Here is a 19,582-nt window from a genome sequence, read left to right as displayed (position 1 = left end):
TTTGGGGGTGTGGGGGGCACTGCTGGCCCACCAGTGCCTCCCAGTGCCTCCCAGTAAGCCCCAGAAACCGGCACACAGCCCCAGCAGTGACAGCCCCAGCGCTGCTTGCAGGGACAGTGCCCTGGGACAGGCAGGAGCTGGGGACAGGTGGCACCTGCGGCTCCCCAAAAGTGAGGGGTGGCACAGGACTGGCACCAGATGAAGCCACTGCAGTGGCAGCAATGATGGGGACAGCAGCAGGGATGGGACAGGAACAGAGATGGGACAACAGCAGGGATGGGACAGCAATGATGGGGACACAGCAGGGATGGAGACAGGAGCAGGAGTGGGACAGCAGCAGCTCCTCACTCCCACAGATTCAGCCCTGGGACACAGCCTGGCCTCGCTCACTTTTCCAGGTGTCCTCTGCTAAAAGCAGCACCTCCAGCCAGGAGAACACCTGGGCAGGATGGCTGCAGGGGCTGCACCAGGCCAAGGGCCCAGGGATGGTGCTGGAATGGCAGGAGAAGAGCTGCTGCACTCAAACATCAGGAAAAGTCAGTCCAAACCAAGCAGGCAACACCAGTGCCTGGTGTGAGGTGTTAACACCTGCTAAAAATCCCAGGTGTGCTACAGAAAGTTTGTGAGGTGTGAGTGTCACACACACACACACACACACACACACACACACACACTTGTGCAGTGACAAAGTGACAACAACAGCTTCTTTTTTATTATAAGTTGTTCCTAAGTTTTATACTCCTAACAAAAGGTGATTTAAAGTCATTACTTACGTCAAAACAGCTCATTCTATTCATTGGACTAAGCAGTAGTTTATTGTATTTTAGTGGTATAAAATAATTAATTGGCAAGAGTTTATAACAAATTATTAAGGCACAAACACTGATCACTAAGGCAGGTATCCTCTAACTGCAAATCCCTTTTGTGTCTGTTTTATCAGTTTCCATGCTAATGGCCTTGCTTTCTTCCTTGCTATGGATAAACTCATATTTTATCAGTTTCTTCCTCTGCTAACTCAGTCCCTTGTCCTGCAGAGCCCACCCACAGGCAGCTCCCTGCAGGCTCTGATAAGCAGAGCTGGGAATCAGGGAAGGTACAAACACGTCCCAGAGCAGCCCACCTGTACTGACAGACTGTGTGTGTGAGATTGGGAATGACTGCAGCTTCCAGGAATTGCAGGAACAGCCTCAAACCCCTGTCCCAGGGCTCACAGGGAGCAGGTACCCCACATATCCTGCAGAAACCACTCCCACCACAAAGTCCAGGGAGAAGGTTCTCCAAACAGGCTCCAGAAAGAAAGGAACATTCATTCCCTGTTGTAGTTGAGAGGGAGACAATACAAAGCAACACACTCCATTTTCAGATGGTTTCAGATCTGTTTTTATTATAGCCTGCATGCTTTTTATTCTTACAAACCTCGTGAGTTTGCACTTTACTCATTGGTCAGGAGAGAGAAAGTGCTCATTGGAACAGGCAGTTGCAGGTTTCTCTTCTTTATCCTTCTTTCTTTCTTGGTTTGTGTGTCAGTGACCTTGGCAGGAAATTATTTCAGAACATAGATCCTCTTCTCAAACTCCTCTCTGGCTCACAGGAGTTGCTGCAAAACCTTTCCCACAACTTCCCATCAGTGCTGCCCCCAGAGCCCTGCAGAGCACCCTGGTGCTGCCAGGCGTGTTCCCAACACCAATCCAGGGAAATGAGGAGGCAAGAGGAGGGAGAAGGAGAAGGGGTGAGAGTCACCAGTTCCCATCAGGTAAATCAGGATTTATTTAAAGAGAATGTATTCACAAGGTGTTAAGTAGCAAAGAAGGAAGCTCAGTTATGCTGAGAGAGGAGCTGGGACAATGTCAGGCCTTGCAGGGACTCCAACTTGACTGCAAAGTGCCCTGAACAATCCCTGACTGTGGATTGGCCTTACCTGGGGCAGGAGGAATGGGCCTGAGCCCTCCAGAGGAGCCTTAGAACCAAAATCATCCTGTGAAGAAGGATCCTGGTGAGCTCCCCCTGCTTGTTCTCCTCAGCAGGAACTTTTGGATTTACCAGCTCCTGGTTTTGGACAGATTTCTCCATTTTTCCTGAGAATATTCCAGAGGCACAGCGAAGTTTCTGCCCCTGTTTGCTGCCACTTCTCAGCCAACGTTGGCACATCAGGAACAGGAGGAGGGAGAGAGGAGCCACAACTGCAGAATCCCAAAGATCTGAGGCGACAGAGCTGGGGACACTGGGATGGACAAGGGAGGGGAGGGAGAGAGAAGACCCTGATGCCTGCAGGCAGATATCTGTGAGCAAGGGGAAGGGGTGCCAGAGTATCCTGAGGGCATGGGAAGAGTGCACAGGGATGCTGGAACAGGAATTTTGGGACTGGTCCCCAGCACTGCCAGGAAACCCCAAAGCTTCAGCCCCAAGAGAAACTTTGATTTTGGTCCACATGAGGAGCTCAGGGCCCTGAGCCCCAGCTTGGGGGAGTGAAGTGCCACTGCCCTTTAAGGGCATCTCCAAATCCACGTGTCAGGAGTTAAATCCACCCTGGATCTGACCTCATGGACCTGAGGGGTCACTGACTTGCAGAACTGCTCTGGGTTATGTGAGATGGGTGAGGAATTCCTGGGGGGCTGCATCCAGGAGTTACAGACAACATCCCCAGGTCCAAATGGAAACCAGCAACTCACAACTTATAATAGAAATAAAAAATAATAAACATTGTCTAAACACAAAATACACAAAATACCATCTCAAACACCTTCCATACAACAAAATAACAACACCCTAAATACTTCCATAAACAATACCTACCTGCTCTCACCAACACCATGTTAAAACCAACAAAACATTCAACCTCCTGCTACACCACCACCTCTAATCACTCCTGTTATTACACCTTCCAGTTCTAATAATATACAACAACAAAAACAACTACCAATTCCTTATACAAAAAAAGAAATACCTCGACGTAAAAAACAAAATCTTTACAAAACACAAACTCACAAAATACAAACAAAAAATTAATCCCATTTCCTCATACTCCAAAAATCATCTCAAATAATAAAAATACAAAAAAATCCTTCAAAAAACACAGCAAATTCTACCAACTAAACAAATATATATATATATATTTCTATATGTTTTTTTAGTTATGCTGAGAGAGGAGCTGGGACAATGTCTGGCCTTGCAGGGACTCCAACCTGACTGCAAAGTGCCCTGAACAAGCCCTAATTTTGGACTGGCCTGCCCTGACTTATGGACTGGTCCATACTGGGACCTGCAGTGTTTAATGTGACATCAGACTGGGGGGACTCTGTGGGGACACCTTATCTGGGGCTTCCCACGTTGGAAGGGGCTGATAAGAGAAGTGCAGAGAGACTTTTTATCAGGGCCTGCCATGACAGGAGGAGGAGGAGGAAGGGTTTAAACTGGAAGAAGGTTTAGACAGGACAGAAGAAATGCACAATGAAGGTGGTGGGGTAATGCCGAGAGTAATGAATTAATGCTCTGCTTGGAAGGGAGATTTGAGCAGCCCTTGGCACTGGTGGAGCTTAGAGGGAAGGTGGAGAGAGACTTTGAACCAGAGCCTGTGGTGACAGGACAAGGGTGGGGGATTTAAACTGAAAGGGGTGAGCACTGGGAAGGGGTGGCAGAGGATTTGTTGGGCCAGAAGCTCACACAGGGAAGCCACAGGAACAAACTCTGCTCCTGGTGACAGCCAGGCCACAAAGCTGCCCCTGAGGGGCTCTGCAGTGCCCTGGCACCCCCAGCCCAGCCCCAGAACTGTCACTGAGCTGTCCCACACAGGCAGGGCTGAGCCCAGCAGCACAGACCTGCAGGAAACAACTCTGCTTTTCCTTCCTGCAGGTAATTCTGCCCCTGGGGAATCAAATCCACACTCCTCAGTCCCATGGGCATCTCCTCCTAGGAAATTTAGTTAACACAAAATAACCAGCACACTCAGGTGGGTCAGGGCCTGCCAAGTTCCCCCTTTGCTCAGCACAGAGGGAGGGAGAAGATTTAAAGCACTTTTCTATCCCCAAACTCTCAGTCCCTAAAAGATCAGAGAAGTGGAAGAGGTGACACCCCCATGGCTGTGCTGCACCCTGCCCTGGGAATGGGGCACCAGCCTGGGCTGTGGCAGTGCTGGGGGGCAGCAGGGAATGCTCCTGATTCCCTGGGCCTGCTGTGGTGAGGGGAGTGAGAGCCAGCCCTGGCTGGGCAGCACATCCCAAACCAGCTCCTGTCAGTGCCAGTGTGTGCTACAGGGCAAGCAGGCTCTGGTGTGAGGTGTGAACAGCAGCCAAACATTCCAGCTGTGCTACAGAAAATTTGGGAGTTGGGGAGTTCCCTCCAGGCTCTGATAAACACAGGTGGGAACCAGGGAAGGTACAAACACTCCCCAGAGCACCCTAAACAACAAGGATGTTCTTATCCCAGTTTCCTACTCAGGCACAGGGGTGCACAAGGCTCCCAGCCATGCTGCACTTGTGGAACAGCCTGAGCTCCAGGAGATGTTACACTGAGTTCATTAACTTGGGGTTGCTGTGTTTTGGGGCTCAGAGGTAAAGCTTTTGTTTTCCTGCTTTACATGTGAGCCCCAAAACAGAGCAACGACAAGTGATTCTTCATGGGATTCTTTCTGTGATTCTTTCTGGGAAATTACGACAGAATATTCATTTCTCCCCAGGAGGGAATCTCTGGGAGATTCTGAGCAGGAAGGGCAGTGCCAGCCTTGCCCCATCCCTGGTGCCAAGGGGTTTGCAGGGTACAGTGCGGATGCTCACAAAGGGAAGTCACAGAGGTGCAGCAGGAGCAATCCCTGCCCTGTGCCCTGGTGACAGCCAGGCCTGACAGTGCCCAGAACCCCCAGACTGCCCTGAGAACACAGTCAGGACTCTGCTCCCACCCCAAACCCCTCTGTGGGGCTGCAGTGTCTGCACCCACCCAGGGCTGCAGCAGGGCCTCGGAGCCTCCATAGAATCGCAGCGATCCAGCTGCCACCTGCTGTCCGAGCACAGCTCTGCACGGGCAGCCTCAGTGAACAGGGAATTCAGCCTGGTTCAGGTGTAAATATCCTCCCATCAGGGGTATTGCCAGGGGTGGGGCAGCCCCCGCTGCTCTGGGCACCCTGTGATAGGGCCTGCCCACCTGCCAGGGGACAATTCCTGCCCAATATCCCTCTGGCAGTGGAAGACCATTCCCTGTGTCCTGGCACTCCAGGCCCTGCTGTTGCAGTTTGGTACTTGGACAAACCCTCTCTGACACTCCTGGTTATGACATTACCTTCCCACACGACATTTCCTTTCCCTGCTCAGTTCTCCCTCCTCAGTGAAGAATCCTGATCCACCAGATCCCTCCTCACGCAGGAGCTGTGGCAGACCTTTGATCACCCTTCTCCACCCCCAGTCTAATCCTATCACAATTTATTTGTGAGCTGTGTCAGACCTTTGATCACCCTTCTCCATCCCCAGTCTAATTCTATCACCATTTATTTCTGAGGGATTTCTCTGGACACCAACACCCTGGCTTATTGCCTGCTTTATGTTTTAGTGACCAGAACTACAGAACAGTCCCCAAAAGGGCCTTGGGACAGTGAGAGTGCAAAGTGCAGAGGCTGTTATGGACACTGCAACTCACAGAAATTATGGCATTTAAAATAACTGCAGGAAAAATCTCCTGAATTGGCTTCCTGCAAAGCTTTTGCTGGACTCAGAGGCATAACAGGAGTGTCCAGTCTCTTGAAAGGGAGTTCAGGGTGCTCCCCTCATGTGCAGTGATGCCAAAAACTCACCAACATTTACTCTGAGGAGCAGAATTCCCTCCATTCCTTCAGACAATGGAAGACACTGCCCTGCCAGGGACGTGCTCGACCCTTGGGAGAACAGGAGCCACAAAGGTGTGGGGATGAAAGAGACAAACAACAGGTCAGGTAAGAAAAATACTGCCTCTTCTTTAATGTTCAAAGACATCAGTAAACAAACAGAACCGTACAGACAGAGGCTGAACCCCCCACCTCCCCCAACAGCACGTTCCAAACCACCACAGGGACCAGCTGAGCACTCAGGACAAGGAGCAGCAAAATCTGGAATTGGAGGGGTGGCCAAGGGAATTCTCTGCTGGGTGAAGGCAGGAACAGAGCACTTGCAGGAAGCAGCTTCCCTCACCCAGCAGCAGAGCAACATCTGCTGGGTACAGCCCAGACTGTTTCTCTCAGAGCAAACAGCCCAGATCTCTTGCTGACACACAGCAGGGCCATGTGTGAACTTGGGGAACACAGCTGGAAGCTACATTAGAGGTGCAGGACACACTAAGTACTGACCTGGGCAGCCAAACCTCTGCTCCACAGGGATTTAAGCCTCCCAAGGAATAAACACAACAGGGAGGTTGTGTCCAGCTCAGCAAAGTGCTGCAGAACTCGTTTGTGAATGTAGATCTGGGTGTGGGGGGAAGGAATGACCTTATGCTCTGCACACATCCTTCCATCCCACTCCACTGAGCTGCTCCAAGGACATCCCTACCCCACGACTGGTCTTATCCAATAATTCCTGGAGCTGTGGAGCATCAGCTGCTTAGCAGGGACACCAGGAGCAGCTCTCAGTGCAGGCTGCAGAGGACAGCAGGGTGGTACCTGAGGGCAGGTCAGGGACAGCAGGGTGGATCCTAAGTGCTGCAGAGAGGCAGAGATCGTAGGCACAGCTGCTCCAGCTCCCAGCTGGCTGGCAGGAGCCTGCAAGGGAGCCATGGAGGTGGCTCAGGCTCTGGGGCAGTCCCACAGCTGCCAGCCAGGACTCAGCAGGGCTCCGTGCCCACAGCGGTGACAGCCGGAACCGAGACGTGGTGACAAGTAAGGAGCACACGTCACCTCCGTGCCTCTCCAGGTGGCAGGAGCCTGCAGTGGGGCTGGCTCCGCTGCCACCACACACAGTCTAAGATGGAGAGAGGGCTAAAGTGGCTCCTGCAGGGCCCAGTTTTGTGCTCCAAGCATCAGTGTCCAAGGCGGGAGGCCCCGCAGCCCAGAGCCCTCAGATCTCCACGTCGCTCTCCTTGTCATTGTCATGGTCACCATCGTAGAACTCATTGGGAGCCTCAGGCCTGGGGGAACAGAAATCCCTGTCAGGGAGGGGGACAGAGACCTGGAACCCCTGGGGCCTGAGGGAGTGTCATAGCAGGAGACCACAGAAGCTCCTTGGGTAAAAACAAGAGGCTCAGAAGTGACTTCCCCACTCATGGGCTTTAAGGTCTCTCCAACCCCAAATTCTGGGATTCTGTTGTAGGAGGATAGAATATAAATAAATAAAGGTAGTACAGAAAGTAATCTTACCCCCTGAAGAGTTGCAGCTGGGTTAATTATTAAAGACTGGGAGCAGGCCTGATTTTAACAGGCCACAGCTGTAGCCAATAAGAAGAGTGTTATAAAAGAGTGGGTTTGTTGGGTGAGGGAAACTGGAGTCAGCTGCTGCAAGAAGAAGGATCAGTGCCTAGAGGAGTGTCTATGAGAAACATCGGGGTGGTATGAAACTCTAGCAACATGGAACCTTTGCAATATAATAGAACTCTTGCAATATAATGATAACATTCTATGACTTGTTCTAGGACTCAGATGGACTCCTCTGCACCTCCTCCCAGGGGCAGAAAGGGAAGCCCATTGCTCCAGAAGAGGCTCTGGTACCTGTTGTAGTTTTCCTCAGAGCCCCTCTCCTCAGGATCAGGCTCATCCGTGCGGTCGTAGCTGAGCAGGTCCGAGGGCACATCGTGGATCTGCACGCTGGGAGCGTGGTTCAGCATCTTCAGGTTCTCAAATATGGTCTGCCTGATCTGATCCAGGTACTACAGGGACACAACACACAGGGATTACCACAGGGCCATGTGTCACAGCTCTGTCACCTGCCTGCATCACCTCTGTGCTGGCCAATAACAAGACATTTGTGCAAAAAATCATTTATCAGAGCAGAGTGAATTAAATTATTGCCACCCAAGCAGGAAACACTGACACAACCCAGTTGTTGTTTCTCTTTTTTTTTTTTTTTTTTTTTTTTGCCCTGGGCTCTAGCTGGTTTCACAGGACAGAGCATCAACCACAGGGTTTTGGAAATTGCAAGGTGATATTGCAGCATGGCTACAAGCACTCACCTGCCTGGAGTTCTGATTCTCAATCCTTGTGCTGACATCAGGGTGAAGGGTGAAGTCTGGTGCAAAGTACTCAAAGTACTCTGGGATGGAAGAGGCAGAGTTAGAGCACAGAGGGCCAGAAGCTGTGCAGAGAGCAGAGCTCAGCCTCCCACATGCCTGGGGGAGAGCAGAGCTTAAAAAGCACAGTGGTATTCAACCCTGAGTGCAAGGGATTAGACAGACCATCAGGAAATGGTGCAAACTGAATCACCCTGGACACACATGGCTGTGTCTGCCCAGCAAAGTGGGTGGTAGGAAATCAGAGAATGGTTTGGGTTGGAAGGGACCTTAAGTCTCATCTCATTCCAACCCCCTTCCACTAGAGCAAACCCCATCCAACCTGGCCTTGGACACTTCCAGGCATGGCTAAGGCCATCTCCAAGGTCAGGAAGTGCTGACACTTTGGCTCTGGTCAATGCAGAACAGAACATCCCAAGAATTCCAGCTGAGCTCATGAGGAGAAAAAGCAACTCCAACTTACCACTGTAGGGGAGCTCATCACTAATTGGTTCATCCACAAGCAAGGAGGTTTCATAAGTCCTGAAAAGATGGGAAAAGAGGAGCTGAGTTCATTGAAAGGGACATGGGAAATGCAGGGATAAATCCCACAGAAGTGCCCTGAGGGGCAGAGAGCAGAGGGGACTCACCAGCAGCGAGCCACGTTCCGGACTGTGTAACCTCCTCCTCCCAGCACCAGCAAGGGGATGTTGAAGCTCTTCACATACTCCACACACTCCCTACAAACCCCAAACAGGAAAATGCCAGAGCTGGAAACTGCAGCACAGGTTCTTGTGTCAGAAATGTCCCCCTGAACTCCCAACAGCACCATGGCTGCTGTGATACACCTGGAGCTTCCACCCAGCAATCCCCAGCACAGGGGCTGGGTGGGGAAGGACCTTAAGGCTCATCTCATTCAGCCCTGCCATGGCAGGGACACCTCCCACTGTCCCAGGCTGCTCCAGCCCCAGTGTCCAGCCTGGCCTTGGGCACTGCCAGGGATCCAGGGGCAGCCCCAGCTGCTCTGGGCACCCTGTGCCAGGGCCTGCCCACCCTGCCAGGGAACAATTCCTAATTCCCAATATCCCATCCATCCCTGCCCTCTGGCAGTGGAAGCCATTCCCCTTGGCCTGTCCTTCCATTCCTTATCCCCAGTCCCTCTCCAGCTCTCCTGGAGCCTTCTCCTCTCCAGGTGAGCACCCCCAATTCTCCCAGGCTGCCTCCAGTCCTCAGGACCATCTCCACGGCCTCCTCCTCCTTCACCACCCCACTGATCACCTCCTACAAAGCCTCATTCTCAGAACACCTCTAGTCACACAAAAGTTAAAAAAACCCCAGAAACTACTGGCAGGTCAAAGCCAAAGCTCCAACCTCACAGCAGAGACTCCTTAGAGCCCTTCAGGTGGTTTTTCTGAGCCCAGCCCTGCTGTACTTACCCATGGCCTCTTATACTGAGGTTAAAACATCCCAGCCGGTCACAACCCAGAGAATCAGCACCACACTGGGGAACAGAAAAACAGTTTGGCATTGCTCTCCAGATCCACACCAGGGGACAGAAGGTAACACAGACACAGCCTTCCATGTGTCTGCACAGAGGTTTGCTTCCTTACCTGCAAGACTATGCAAGTAGGCTGATAGTAATCTACCACCTGGTTAATGACTGGCTGGAAGAGGTGCTTGTAACCTTTGGAGAGAGAGGTGGATTTGTCATGGCTCTGGAGCAGAAGGACCAGGAAACCCCTGGGGCCAAGGGGAAAGGGGAGGGAACACCTACTTTGGTCATCGATGCCATCTCGGAGGGGCACGTTGAGACAATAGTACCGGCCACTCTCTGCACCAACCTCATACATGTCACCTGCAAAACAGGACAGGCACAACTGCCCTGAAGCTTCAGAGCTGTGCAAAGCCAGGTCTCAGCTGGGCTGAGTCTTTCCACTTAATCAGGACCCCTTTCTTACAACTAACTACAGCTCTGTTCCTCTCTAATCACTTTCTCCCACCATTTCCCCCCCGCAGCTCGAATTTTGTGATTTCCTCTTTTCTACTCCAGCAGAGCTTCCAAGGGATTCTGAGGCAGGTTCCCACTAGAAATTCAAAACTTACCTGTGCCAGGAAAGAAATAGTTGCCATATTTGTGAAATGACACAGTCATGACACGATCTGTCAGGTAGAAAGCCTCCTGCACACCATCCCCATGATGGATATCAATGTCGATGTACAGCACCCGGGGGTGATACCTGTGGGATACACCAAAGCTGGGATTTCAAACATCTGAACACACTCAAACACCTTCCTTTGATGTGCTTGGAAATTGGTATTTAAAACATTTTCTTCTGAGGTGGTTGGAAATGGATATTAGAACAAAAAGGTTTTAAATAGGGCCAGAAATATCTTGGAAAATAACTTGTTTAAGCAGCTGGGTGTTCACGAGTTGCAGATTCTTGTTTCCAATGTGCTCATAGTTAATCTTTAAGAGCTCCAGTGATTTTAATCATATCAGGAAATGAAAGGCAAGCTGGCATGGAGGAGGTGGGAAATGGAGCACTTTGTCCCAGCTGGTGAGCACCAAAAATTCCAGGCTGGGCTAAATTTACTGGGGAAGCAGCCAGAGCCACAGAGAGAGAAGCAAACTCAAAATGCAGTCACCTCTGCAGAAATGGTTCCTGGAAATGGGCACATAAATAACACGCCATGAGGGGTAACTGGGCTGTACTTGAGGCCTCTGGTGGATGGAATTAGAAATGGGAGTGCAGAGATAGCCAGGGAAATCCTGGGGTTCCAAATGGAGCAGGGAAGGGGGAACAAGGAATCCCATTACATCCCATAAATCTGACTTTGAGAGCAGGTAAACTTGCCAGCAGTCATGTAACTATTGTTTGATCAACTCCAAATCCTTTCTAATTCCATGACAGCTTGTCTGAGGTTCAGTGACAAGGAGAGCACTTTGAAGTACCAAAAAAAAATTAAAATAAATCAGATAAATTCAAGAAACTAAAGGTATTTCTGTAACCTTTCCTCTCATTCTGAATTTATTTTTTATTTCCTAAAGTGAAAAATAATCTGACTCTCTTCTATGGAAATCAAGTGTCCTTTCATCATCCATGTGCAGCCCAAAACCTGTTCTTAAGATGCTTAAACAACTCCAGAAAGATTTGAGTCATTTTTGTGTCTCCAGTGAACCAAAACTTGCATTCACCTACAAAAGGCTCACTGTGGCAAAAAGGCTGAGACTCAGGAGCCCTGAAATGGGATTGAAGAACTCTTCTATATCCCTCAAGCTCCCTTGAGGGATAACAAAACATCTGATTCCAACAAAACTGGAATCAGATGTTCCAGTGCTCAAACCCTTTCGTGTATCTTACAGGTAAGGACATGACAAAAATGAAGTTTTTGGGTTTCCTGGATTCCAAGAAGGCAGATGAGGCAGGGAAAGAGAGAAAGCAGAGGGAAAGCACAAAGCAGCCAGCAGAGCTCAGCCCTGGGCCCTGTCCTTACTTGAGCAGCTCCAGGATGCCGATCACGATGTCGTTGACGTAACAGAAACCCGAAGCCTGGAAGGGAGAGAAACCCCAAGAGCTTTAGGATGAGATCAACAGAGGCCCCAGGCCCCAAAGACAAGAGGAATCCACAGATCTCATTACCTCAAACTTTTTGGCATGATGGAGACCCCCTGCCCAGTTTATGGCAATGTCACAGATCTAAGAGAGGAAAGAGAAGTGAGTTTAAAGTGACAATATGGTGACAACTGTACCCTCCTTCCCAGTGCCACCTGCCTGTGCCAGGGGTCCACAGCACCCTCCTGGCTTTTCCTCCTCCTCCTCCAAAGCTCCAGCTGGGTTCCACAGGATCAGCACTCAGCCCCTTACCTTGTTGTTCAGCTGTGTTGCTCCCTGCAGGGAGGCCCCAGTGTAACGAGAGCAGAATTCAAAGAGGCCTGGAAACACTGGGCTGAAAAAGAAAGCACATTCCAACTCAGAATCCTCATTCCTCCCCTTTTCTGCAGAGAAAAATGAATCAAACTGGCCAGGGGTAACACCTGAGCAAGAATAAAGCTCAGTTCCCTGTGAAAGAGTTAATTTGGGATCAGGATCACTCTGACCCTGCCTGTAACTCACTGAGCCCCAGCAGGGGAGTGAGCTGCCTGCAAACACAGAGGGGAACACAGGGAAATTGAGAATGATTCCCAAAGCTTCCAAACCAGCCTTGAGAAGGTCCACTGTTCCCAAAACCTGTCAGAGTCTCCTGCCCACAGCTGGGACATGATGAGACACTGCTTCAAGAGATGGAGGGACTGTCACAGCTCTGAATCTCAGAATGATTTGGGTTGGAAGAGAATTTAAGTTCGTCCTGTTCTACCCCCTGCCATGGCAGGGACACCTTCCACTGTCCCAAGTCTCATTCAGCCTGGCTTTGGACACTGGGGAGGGATCCAGAGGCAGCCCCAGCTGCTCTGGGCACCCTGTGCCAGGGCCTGCCCACCCTGCCAGGGAACAATTCCTAATTCCCAATATCCCATCCAGCCCTGCCCTCTGGCAATGGGAGCCATTCCCTGTGTCCTGTCTCTCCATGCCTTGTCCCCAGTCCCTCTCCAGCTCTCTTGTCAGCTCCTTCAGGTACTGTAAGGCCACAGTGAGGTCACCCTTTCCCTTCTTCAGGCTGAACACTCCCAGCTCTCCCAGCAGAGCTGCTCCATCCCTCTGCTCATCCTGGTGCCTCCTCTGGATTTGCTCCACCAGGCTGATGTTCTTTGTCCCCCAGAGTTGGATGCAGACTCAAACTCTTACCAAAGACAATTGCCACATTCCAGAAGAATTGGAAGCTCTTTCAGAACAAGCAGAGTCTGCAACCCAACAAGCCCAAATCTAGAGGCAGAAAGAAGCACTGCAACACCCCAGTGAAGGGAAAGGAATCCAGGCGGCTCCATACCCTATCCACATGTCTTAGGCTGGAAATGGGGTGTGTATTCTATTGCCCATCTGTCAGAGCTGGGGCAGTTCTCTGCTTTTCATGGGGCAGTTTTTCCTTTATCTCTCCAATAAAGGAAAAACCTAAAGCTTATCCTCCCTGCAGGAGATCTCTGCTGTCCATGGCCACTGAGTGTCCCTGCAGGGCTGATCCAATCCCAGCATCCCATGGGGAGATGCTCCGCCCAGGGGAGGAGCCAAGCATTCCTGCCTGGATCCAATCTGAGCCTGGCACAGCACAGCAGCCTTTGCCCCCTGCATGGCCAGAGGAGCAGCTTTCTGCTGCCCTGCATGGCCAGAGGGAGCCCAGGCCCATCTGCAGCAGCCCTGGAGCTGCAGAGGAAAACTCCCCCCTTGTGCAGGATCCCTGCTGCAGCAGAGCCACAGCTGGCACTGCAGGAGGGCTGAGCCCCCCTGGGATGGGGCTGGGACACCCCCTGACACACAGGGGGCAGGGCATGGTCTGACTCTGGCAGGGCTTTGGTTTTTGTTTGTATTATTGCATTTGTATTTTAATTTTCCTAGTAAAGAACTGTTATTCCTATTCCCATCTCTTTGCCTGAGAGCCCCTTAATTTCAAAATTACAACAATTCAGAGGGAGGGGGTTTACATTATATTTTCTGAAAAATCCTTCACCACGATTTCTTCTCCTGGGAAGCTGAGAAGCCTCAGAGAAAAATGAAAACAATAATTATCTGACTTGCTTCTCCTGTATTTTGCTGCATTGGAATGTGGTTTGGAGATTGTTTATCCAACATGTGAATTGGTTTAACTTAATGACCAATCATGGTAAGGCTGTGTTGGGACTCAGTAAGCAGTCTCGAGTTTTTCATTCGTATCTTGTTAAGCCTTCTGTAAGTATCCTTTCTCTATTCTTTAGTATACCATTCTTTTATATAATATAACGTCATAAAATAATAAATCAGCCTTCTAAGAACATGGAATCAAATTCATCATTTCCTGTTGGGAAGGATGAAAGTTTGACAAGAAAGTCTCACAGATATGTGCGCTTGGCAGAAAGATTTTTAAATGTAGAAGCTGAAGAAGGAATAGAGATGGAAGCAAGTTTTGATATAGAAGAAAAGAATTTCTGAGCCAGTCTTACTGGATAACCATGGAGGTAAAGGGTGTGTTAGTTAGAAGGGGTTTTTATGGCTTAGAGCAAGGATAAACCCACCCCAAACAAGATGATGTTTTTACCAAGCAGAAAAATAGCACAGGCAAACAGACATGCTGATGTTGCAAGTAGAAAAAATGTCTCAGAATTTTCCACTGCAAAAAATCTGAAAAACAACTTCTAGCTTAAACTGTAATGTACTGACTTTTAGTGACTGGAGAACAGTAACATGAATATGGTAATTACAGTAGTTATGATAGGCTATAGGTCAAAGTTAAGGTATAGATTGGTTCTGCTGTATTAAGATGCTCAGTAAAGAAAAGTATAAAATGCATTGTAACCCAAAGAAAAGTATATAATGCACTGTAACCAAAACCAAAAGGTCTCCAGGCCTGCCTGCAGCTGGAGCTGACAGCTGTAGGCACAGCTCTGTCACCCACAACCCTGGACTGCTGTAACTCTTGGATACAATAAACATCTCTCATTCAGGCTCTTAAAATTTTCCTGCCACAGGAGACCCTGAAAATACCACAGGAGGGGCTTTGCATTTCCATTCCAGGGGAGGCTCCTGCCTTCCTCAGCAGAACCTGGCTGTTCAAAGCCAGACAGGGCAGGAATAGCACACTGCAGCAGGGCCCTGGGCAGGGCAGGGCAGCCCCTGGGCACTCACCAGTCATCACCCACGTTGAAGGCGTTGAGGCTCTTGGTGAAGCCCTGCATGTTGTTGGGGCTCACCCTCTGCAGGAAGTCGATGTAATCCTCGGAGTGGAAGCGGCACATGTCGTGCTGGGAGGCCTGGTAGGGCTTGAACACCTTCCAGAGACAAAACCAGCAGTTATTTCCCATCCAAACTCTGCTTCCTTGGGCTGGAAGGAAGCTCAAGCTAACTGACAAGTGGCTTGCACGAGGTACATAAAAAATGTGCTAACACTGGTAAAAAAAATGTGCTAACACTGGTAATTGTGTTCATTGAAATTCAGCTGCTCCATGGAACCTGCTCTCCTCTCATTTTCCTTTTCATAAACCCAAATCTTGCCTCTCCTGACTGCAGCTCCTGCTACAAAATTTCTTTCTACCCAATGGCACATTCTCCTGCTTGGGCAGCAAAATAAATCACACCTTTTCCTTCCCTGGGGGATCCTTCCTTCCCCACTCACCAGTTTAAAACCTTGATCTAGGGGTGCTTCTGATCCCTCTGTAAGATTTACTCACAGGTTCCAAATTATTTGGGGAAAGCTCCTAGTGAGATGGAAGAGGTCCATAAGTTTTGTTTCCTTTGGAAAGGAAAATGGGGGGAATGGCCAGGGAGGTGGATGGACTCAAATCCAGGACCTTGTGACAACACAGGTTTGGCACTTGGGGCACATCCCTCAGTAGAGGGGAAGTTAAAAATTAACCCCACTGAGAGAGGGAATTTAATTGATAAGAGATATTTTCTGTGATGCCTCTTATTTAAATTTCTCTTATTTAAAGCAACCACTTCACAGACAAAGTGGAACATGAACATAACAGAAGATGCACAAGCATTTTCCAAAGGGAAATTCCTCAGGACAACTGCAGCATGTTCCTGTTTTCTGTGCTGAGTATAAAACCTGGGCATTTTCAGAGCCACCATAAACCAGAACAAGCCCACCTCCTCCTCTCCTGGTGTTTTCCATGTGGAATTTGGTATTTCTCAGAGGCTGCTGCCTCTGACAACCCAAACAGTCCCAGCTGCTCCAAACCCCTCGTTTTATTTCTCCTGACTTTGCCAGTCCCTGACTGTTTGGAGATGAAGATTTTCAGCTTCCTAGTGGCAGCTTGTGGAAAAAATAACCCCCCAAAAAAGAATTTCAAGACTAAAAATGTACAGGCAGCCCACTGCCTCATTCAGGCAGGGATTTGCCATTTACAAGTGTTAGGTCAGAACAGGATTTTTGTTTGTTCCTGCAAGGAAAAGCCCAACTCTGCACAAGTTATTTGTGGAAATAGTAATAAAAAACAAAACAAAACAAAACCTCTGGGGAAGCTACTTGTGGAAATAAAAAAAAAAATATCTCTGGGGAAGTTTCTTGTGGAAATAAAAGAAAAACAAAACAAAAACCTCTGGGGAAGTTACTTGTGGAAATAATAATAAAAAACCTCTGAGGAAGTTACTTGTGCAAGATACTTTTGGAAATAAAAAAAATAGTCTGGGGAAGTTTCTTCTGGAAATAAATAAAAACAAAAAGAAATTCTGGGGAAGTTACTTGTGGAAATCCACACAGTGACAGTAAAAATCTGTCAGAGAAACTCTGCAAAGGCTCTCCAGAGTTCCCCCAGGTGCTGCATTTCTACACAGTCACTGCCCTGGATGTAGTTTTATTAATTAAGGAAACTTTTCTTATATCTAAACATCTGAAATTCTTTTCATAGATTGTATCTCAACAGTTGCCTGACCTCAGCAGCTCCCTGGAATCCTCTACAGCTGCACCAACAGCGCAGGACTGAGCTTTAAAATCATCACTGAGCACTGTCACCCACCCACCCCTGGGGTCCCCCAAGCTCTACAGCCATCACTGAGCACTGTCACCCACCCATGGGGTCACCAAAGCTCTAAAACCATCACCAATCACTGTCCCCCATCTGTGGGCTCCCAAAACTCTAAAGCCATCACTGAACCTGTCACCCATCTGTGGGGTGCCCAAAGCTCTACAGCCATCATTGAACCTGTGGGGTTCTACAGCCATCACTGTCACCCATCCCTGGGGTCCCCAAAGCTCTACAGCCAACACTGAACCTGTCATCCATCTGTGGGATCCCCAAATCTCCAAAACCATCACCAATCACTGTCCCCCATCTGTGGGCTCCCAAAGCTCTGCAGCCATCACTGAGCACTGTCACCCACCCTTGTGGTCCCAAAAGCTCCAAAACCATCACCAGTCACTGTCACCCACCTGTGGGGCCCCCAAAGCTCGAAACCCATCACCAATCATTGTCCCCCACCCCTGGGACCCCAAAGCTCTAAAACCATCACCAATCACTGTCACTCCTCCCATAGCGTCCCCAAAGTTCTACAGCCATCACTGACCACTGTCACTCACCCTTGTGGTCCCCAAAGCTCTGCGGCCATCACTGAACATGTCACCCACCTGCAGGATCCCCAAAGCTCTACAGCCATCACCAATCACTGTCACCCACCCCTGGTGTCCCCAAAGCAGCCCTGGGGGCTCAGGTTAGAGCCTGGCTGTCCCACCCGCCCGGGCGGGCCCACGCGTGGCTTACGATCATTTTCTTGTAGAGGCCGTAGTGCAGCACCAGGCTGTGCGTGAGCGCCAGGCGGTGCGGCTTCATGGGGTGCCCCGCGCCTGGAACGGAACCGCGCGGGGATTAACGGGGCCGCCGGCGGGGACACAACGGCCGCTGCCGCCGCCCGCCGCGCTCCGCTGCAGGTCCGGGCTGAGGGGACGGGGGGAACCGGGAGAGGGGAGCGGGATGGGGACAGGGAGGGCAGGGCCAGGGCCGCGCCCCCGCCTCCAGCAGGCCCCGCACGGCCCCGGCCCCACAGCAGCGCCTCCGCCGCCCCGCCCCGGGGCTGCCCCGGCCCCGCTCGCACCGTAGTGGAAGTTGCCCACGTCCGGGTCGTAGAAATAGGCCACGGTCTTCGCCATGGCGGACAGGCCGCGCCGCGCGCCGCGCTCCCGCTTGCGTCATCAACCCGCGACACTCGCCCGGGCCGGGACCGGGCTGGGGCGGGGCCACGGTAAACACCCACCCAGAAAGGGGCGTGGCTTGGGGCGGGGGCGTGGTCACTGTGCGATCCCCGTGTCAACCCCGGCTGCTCCCAGTTAGTCCCAGTGTCCCCCCCGGCTGCTCCCAGTTACTCCCAGTGTCACCCCCGCCTGCTCCCAGTTAGTCCCAGTAGATCCCAGTTACTCCCAGTGTCACCCCTGGCTACTCCCAGTTACTCCCAGTGTCACCCCTGGCTGCTCCCAGTTACTCCCACTGACATCCCCGGCTGCTCCCAGTTACTCCCAGTGTCACCCCCGGCAGATCTCAGTTACTCCCAGTGTCACCCCCAGCTGCTCCCAGTGTCACCCCAGCAGATCCCAGTAACTCCCAATGTCACCCCCAGCTGCTCCCAGTTACCCTCAGCAGATCATCCCAGTTACCCCTAGCAGATACCAGTTACGCCCCCCAACAGATGATCCCAGTTACCCGCAGCTGCTCCCAGTTACCCCCAGCTGCTCCCAGTTACTCCCAGCAGCTCCCAGTTTCCCTTCTGTGGGCTTGCAGCTGCCTCCCAGTCATTCCCAGTTATTCCCAGCTGCCTGCTGGTTCTCTCCCATAATTCTCCACCTGCTCCCTCAGGTGCCACCATTGCTCCTCCTCCTCACCTGCTCCCAGTCACTCCCAGCAGCTCCAGTCACTCCCAGTGAGCCCAGCTGGCCGCTGCATTCTCTTCTCCAGGCCCACAGCTCGCCCCAGTTCCTCCCAGTCACTCCCAGCTCCCCTGTCACCCCCACAGGGCACAGAGGATGAGCAGTGGGGTTCCCATGGGACACCCACACCCTGATGGGGCTCATTCCATCCCAGTCCCTGAGGGATGGGGACCTGCCACTGCCAGCTGTCACCTCCAGCTGTCACCAGGTGCCACCCTGAGGGGTGCGGGCTCTCCAGAGCTTTGGGGAGAACCCTCTGGAGGCGCTGCCAGGCTGGAGGAGGACAAAGGCCGGGTGGGAAATCCCTGGGGGTGAGGAGGCAGCGGGATGAGGAAAGCTGGAGCTGACAGGAGATGGAAACATGTGTGGGAATGGCAGCATGAACCTGCTCCTGGTCCAAAAGCTTGGAAAACCAAGCCAAAATCAAGGCTTTTTGAAAATGTGGAGTTATTATAGGATATTTCTGGCTGTCCCTGTCCCCCCCTGTGGGGACAGTGCCCCCTCCACAGGCTCCTTGTGTGGGTTTCCTTTTAGGATCCTGACTCCAGCTGGAGCAAGGATCACAGGATGGTTTAAGGGATAGGATTGGAAGGGACTTTAAAGATCATTTCATTCCAATCCCTGCCAGGGGCAGGGACACTTCCAGAGGAGAGCCAGGACCCTCTCACTGTGACCCCACAGGGCACAGCTGGGGCTGGGGACACTCAGAGAGGACACCTGGCACCAAGCCCAGCACCCAATGAGGGAAATTTTGGGAAATTCAGGACTCCTGGGCCCCTGACCAATATGATTAAGCAGAAGCTGTTTATTATTTACATTATACAGTTATTTACACATTCTAACTCTCTGCACACATTTCTTACTGGTGCCTTCGTCTGGTCCACGTGTTCTGAGTGCTGCTCTCAGAATATGGGGCTGGTCACAGTCCAGTGCTTTGCTGCTGTTATTT

General features: G+C 51.0%; 1 protein-coding gene across 1 annotated transcript; it reads right to left on the bottom strand.

Annotated features, from left to right (window-relative positions):
- Nucleotides 1-5,910: 5,910 nt before the first annotated feature.
- On the bottom strand, nucleotides 5,911-17,927 carry HDAC3 (histone deacetylase 3). Its single transcript, XM_059483747.1, has 15 exons — nucleotides 17,808-17,927; nucleotides 17,477-17,559; nucleotides 14,904-15,046; nucleotides 12,018-12,099; nucleotides 11,793-11,849; nucleotides 11,647-11,702; nucleotides 10,255-10,388; nucleotides 9,926-10,006; nucleotides 9,762-9,835; nucleotides 9,588-9,652; nucleotides 8,802-8,891; nucleotides 8,636-8,694; nucleotides 8,116-8,195; nucleotides 7,655-7,812; nucleotides 5,911-7,077 (listed from the first exon to the last, which is right to left on the bottom strand). The coding sequence occupies exons 1-15, from the start codon at nucleotides 17,860-17,862 to the stop codon at nucleotides 7,008-7,010; spliced, it is 1,287 nt and encodes a 428-aa protein (XP_059339730.1). The 5' UTR covers nucleotides 17,863-17,927; the 3' UTR covers nucleotides 5,911-7,007.
- Between the last annotated feature and the right edge of the window lie 1,655 nt (nucleotides 17,928-19,582).

The sequence above is a fragment of the Ammospiza nelsoni genome, chromosome 16 (assembly GCF_027579445.1).
Source record: "Ammospiza nelsoni isolate bAmmNel1 chromosome 16, bAmmNel1.pri, whole genome shotgun sequence".
Taxonomy (NCBI): Eukaryota; Metazoa; Chordata; class Aves; order Passeriformes; family Passerellidae; genus Ammospiza; species Ammospiza nelsoni.
Note: the sequence above shows the minus strand (reverse complement) of the source record. Positions and strands in the feature narration are given on the sequence as shown.

Excerpts from the sequence above, each read along its gene's own strand:
- HDAC3 (XM_059483747.1), bottom strand. The coding sequence starts at position 17,862 with ATGGCGAAGACCGTGGCCTATTTCTACGACCCGGACGTGGGCAACTTC. Across the intron at positions 12,100-14,903 it reads TTCAACGTGGGTGATGACTG|CCCAGTGTTTCCAGGCCTCT; the intron begins GTGAGTGCCCAG and ends TTTCTTTTTCAG. Across the intron at positions 7,813-8,115 it reads AGAATCAGAACTCCAGGCAG|TACCTGGATCAGATCAGGCA; the intron begins GTGAGTGCTTGT and ends GTGTCCCTGTAG.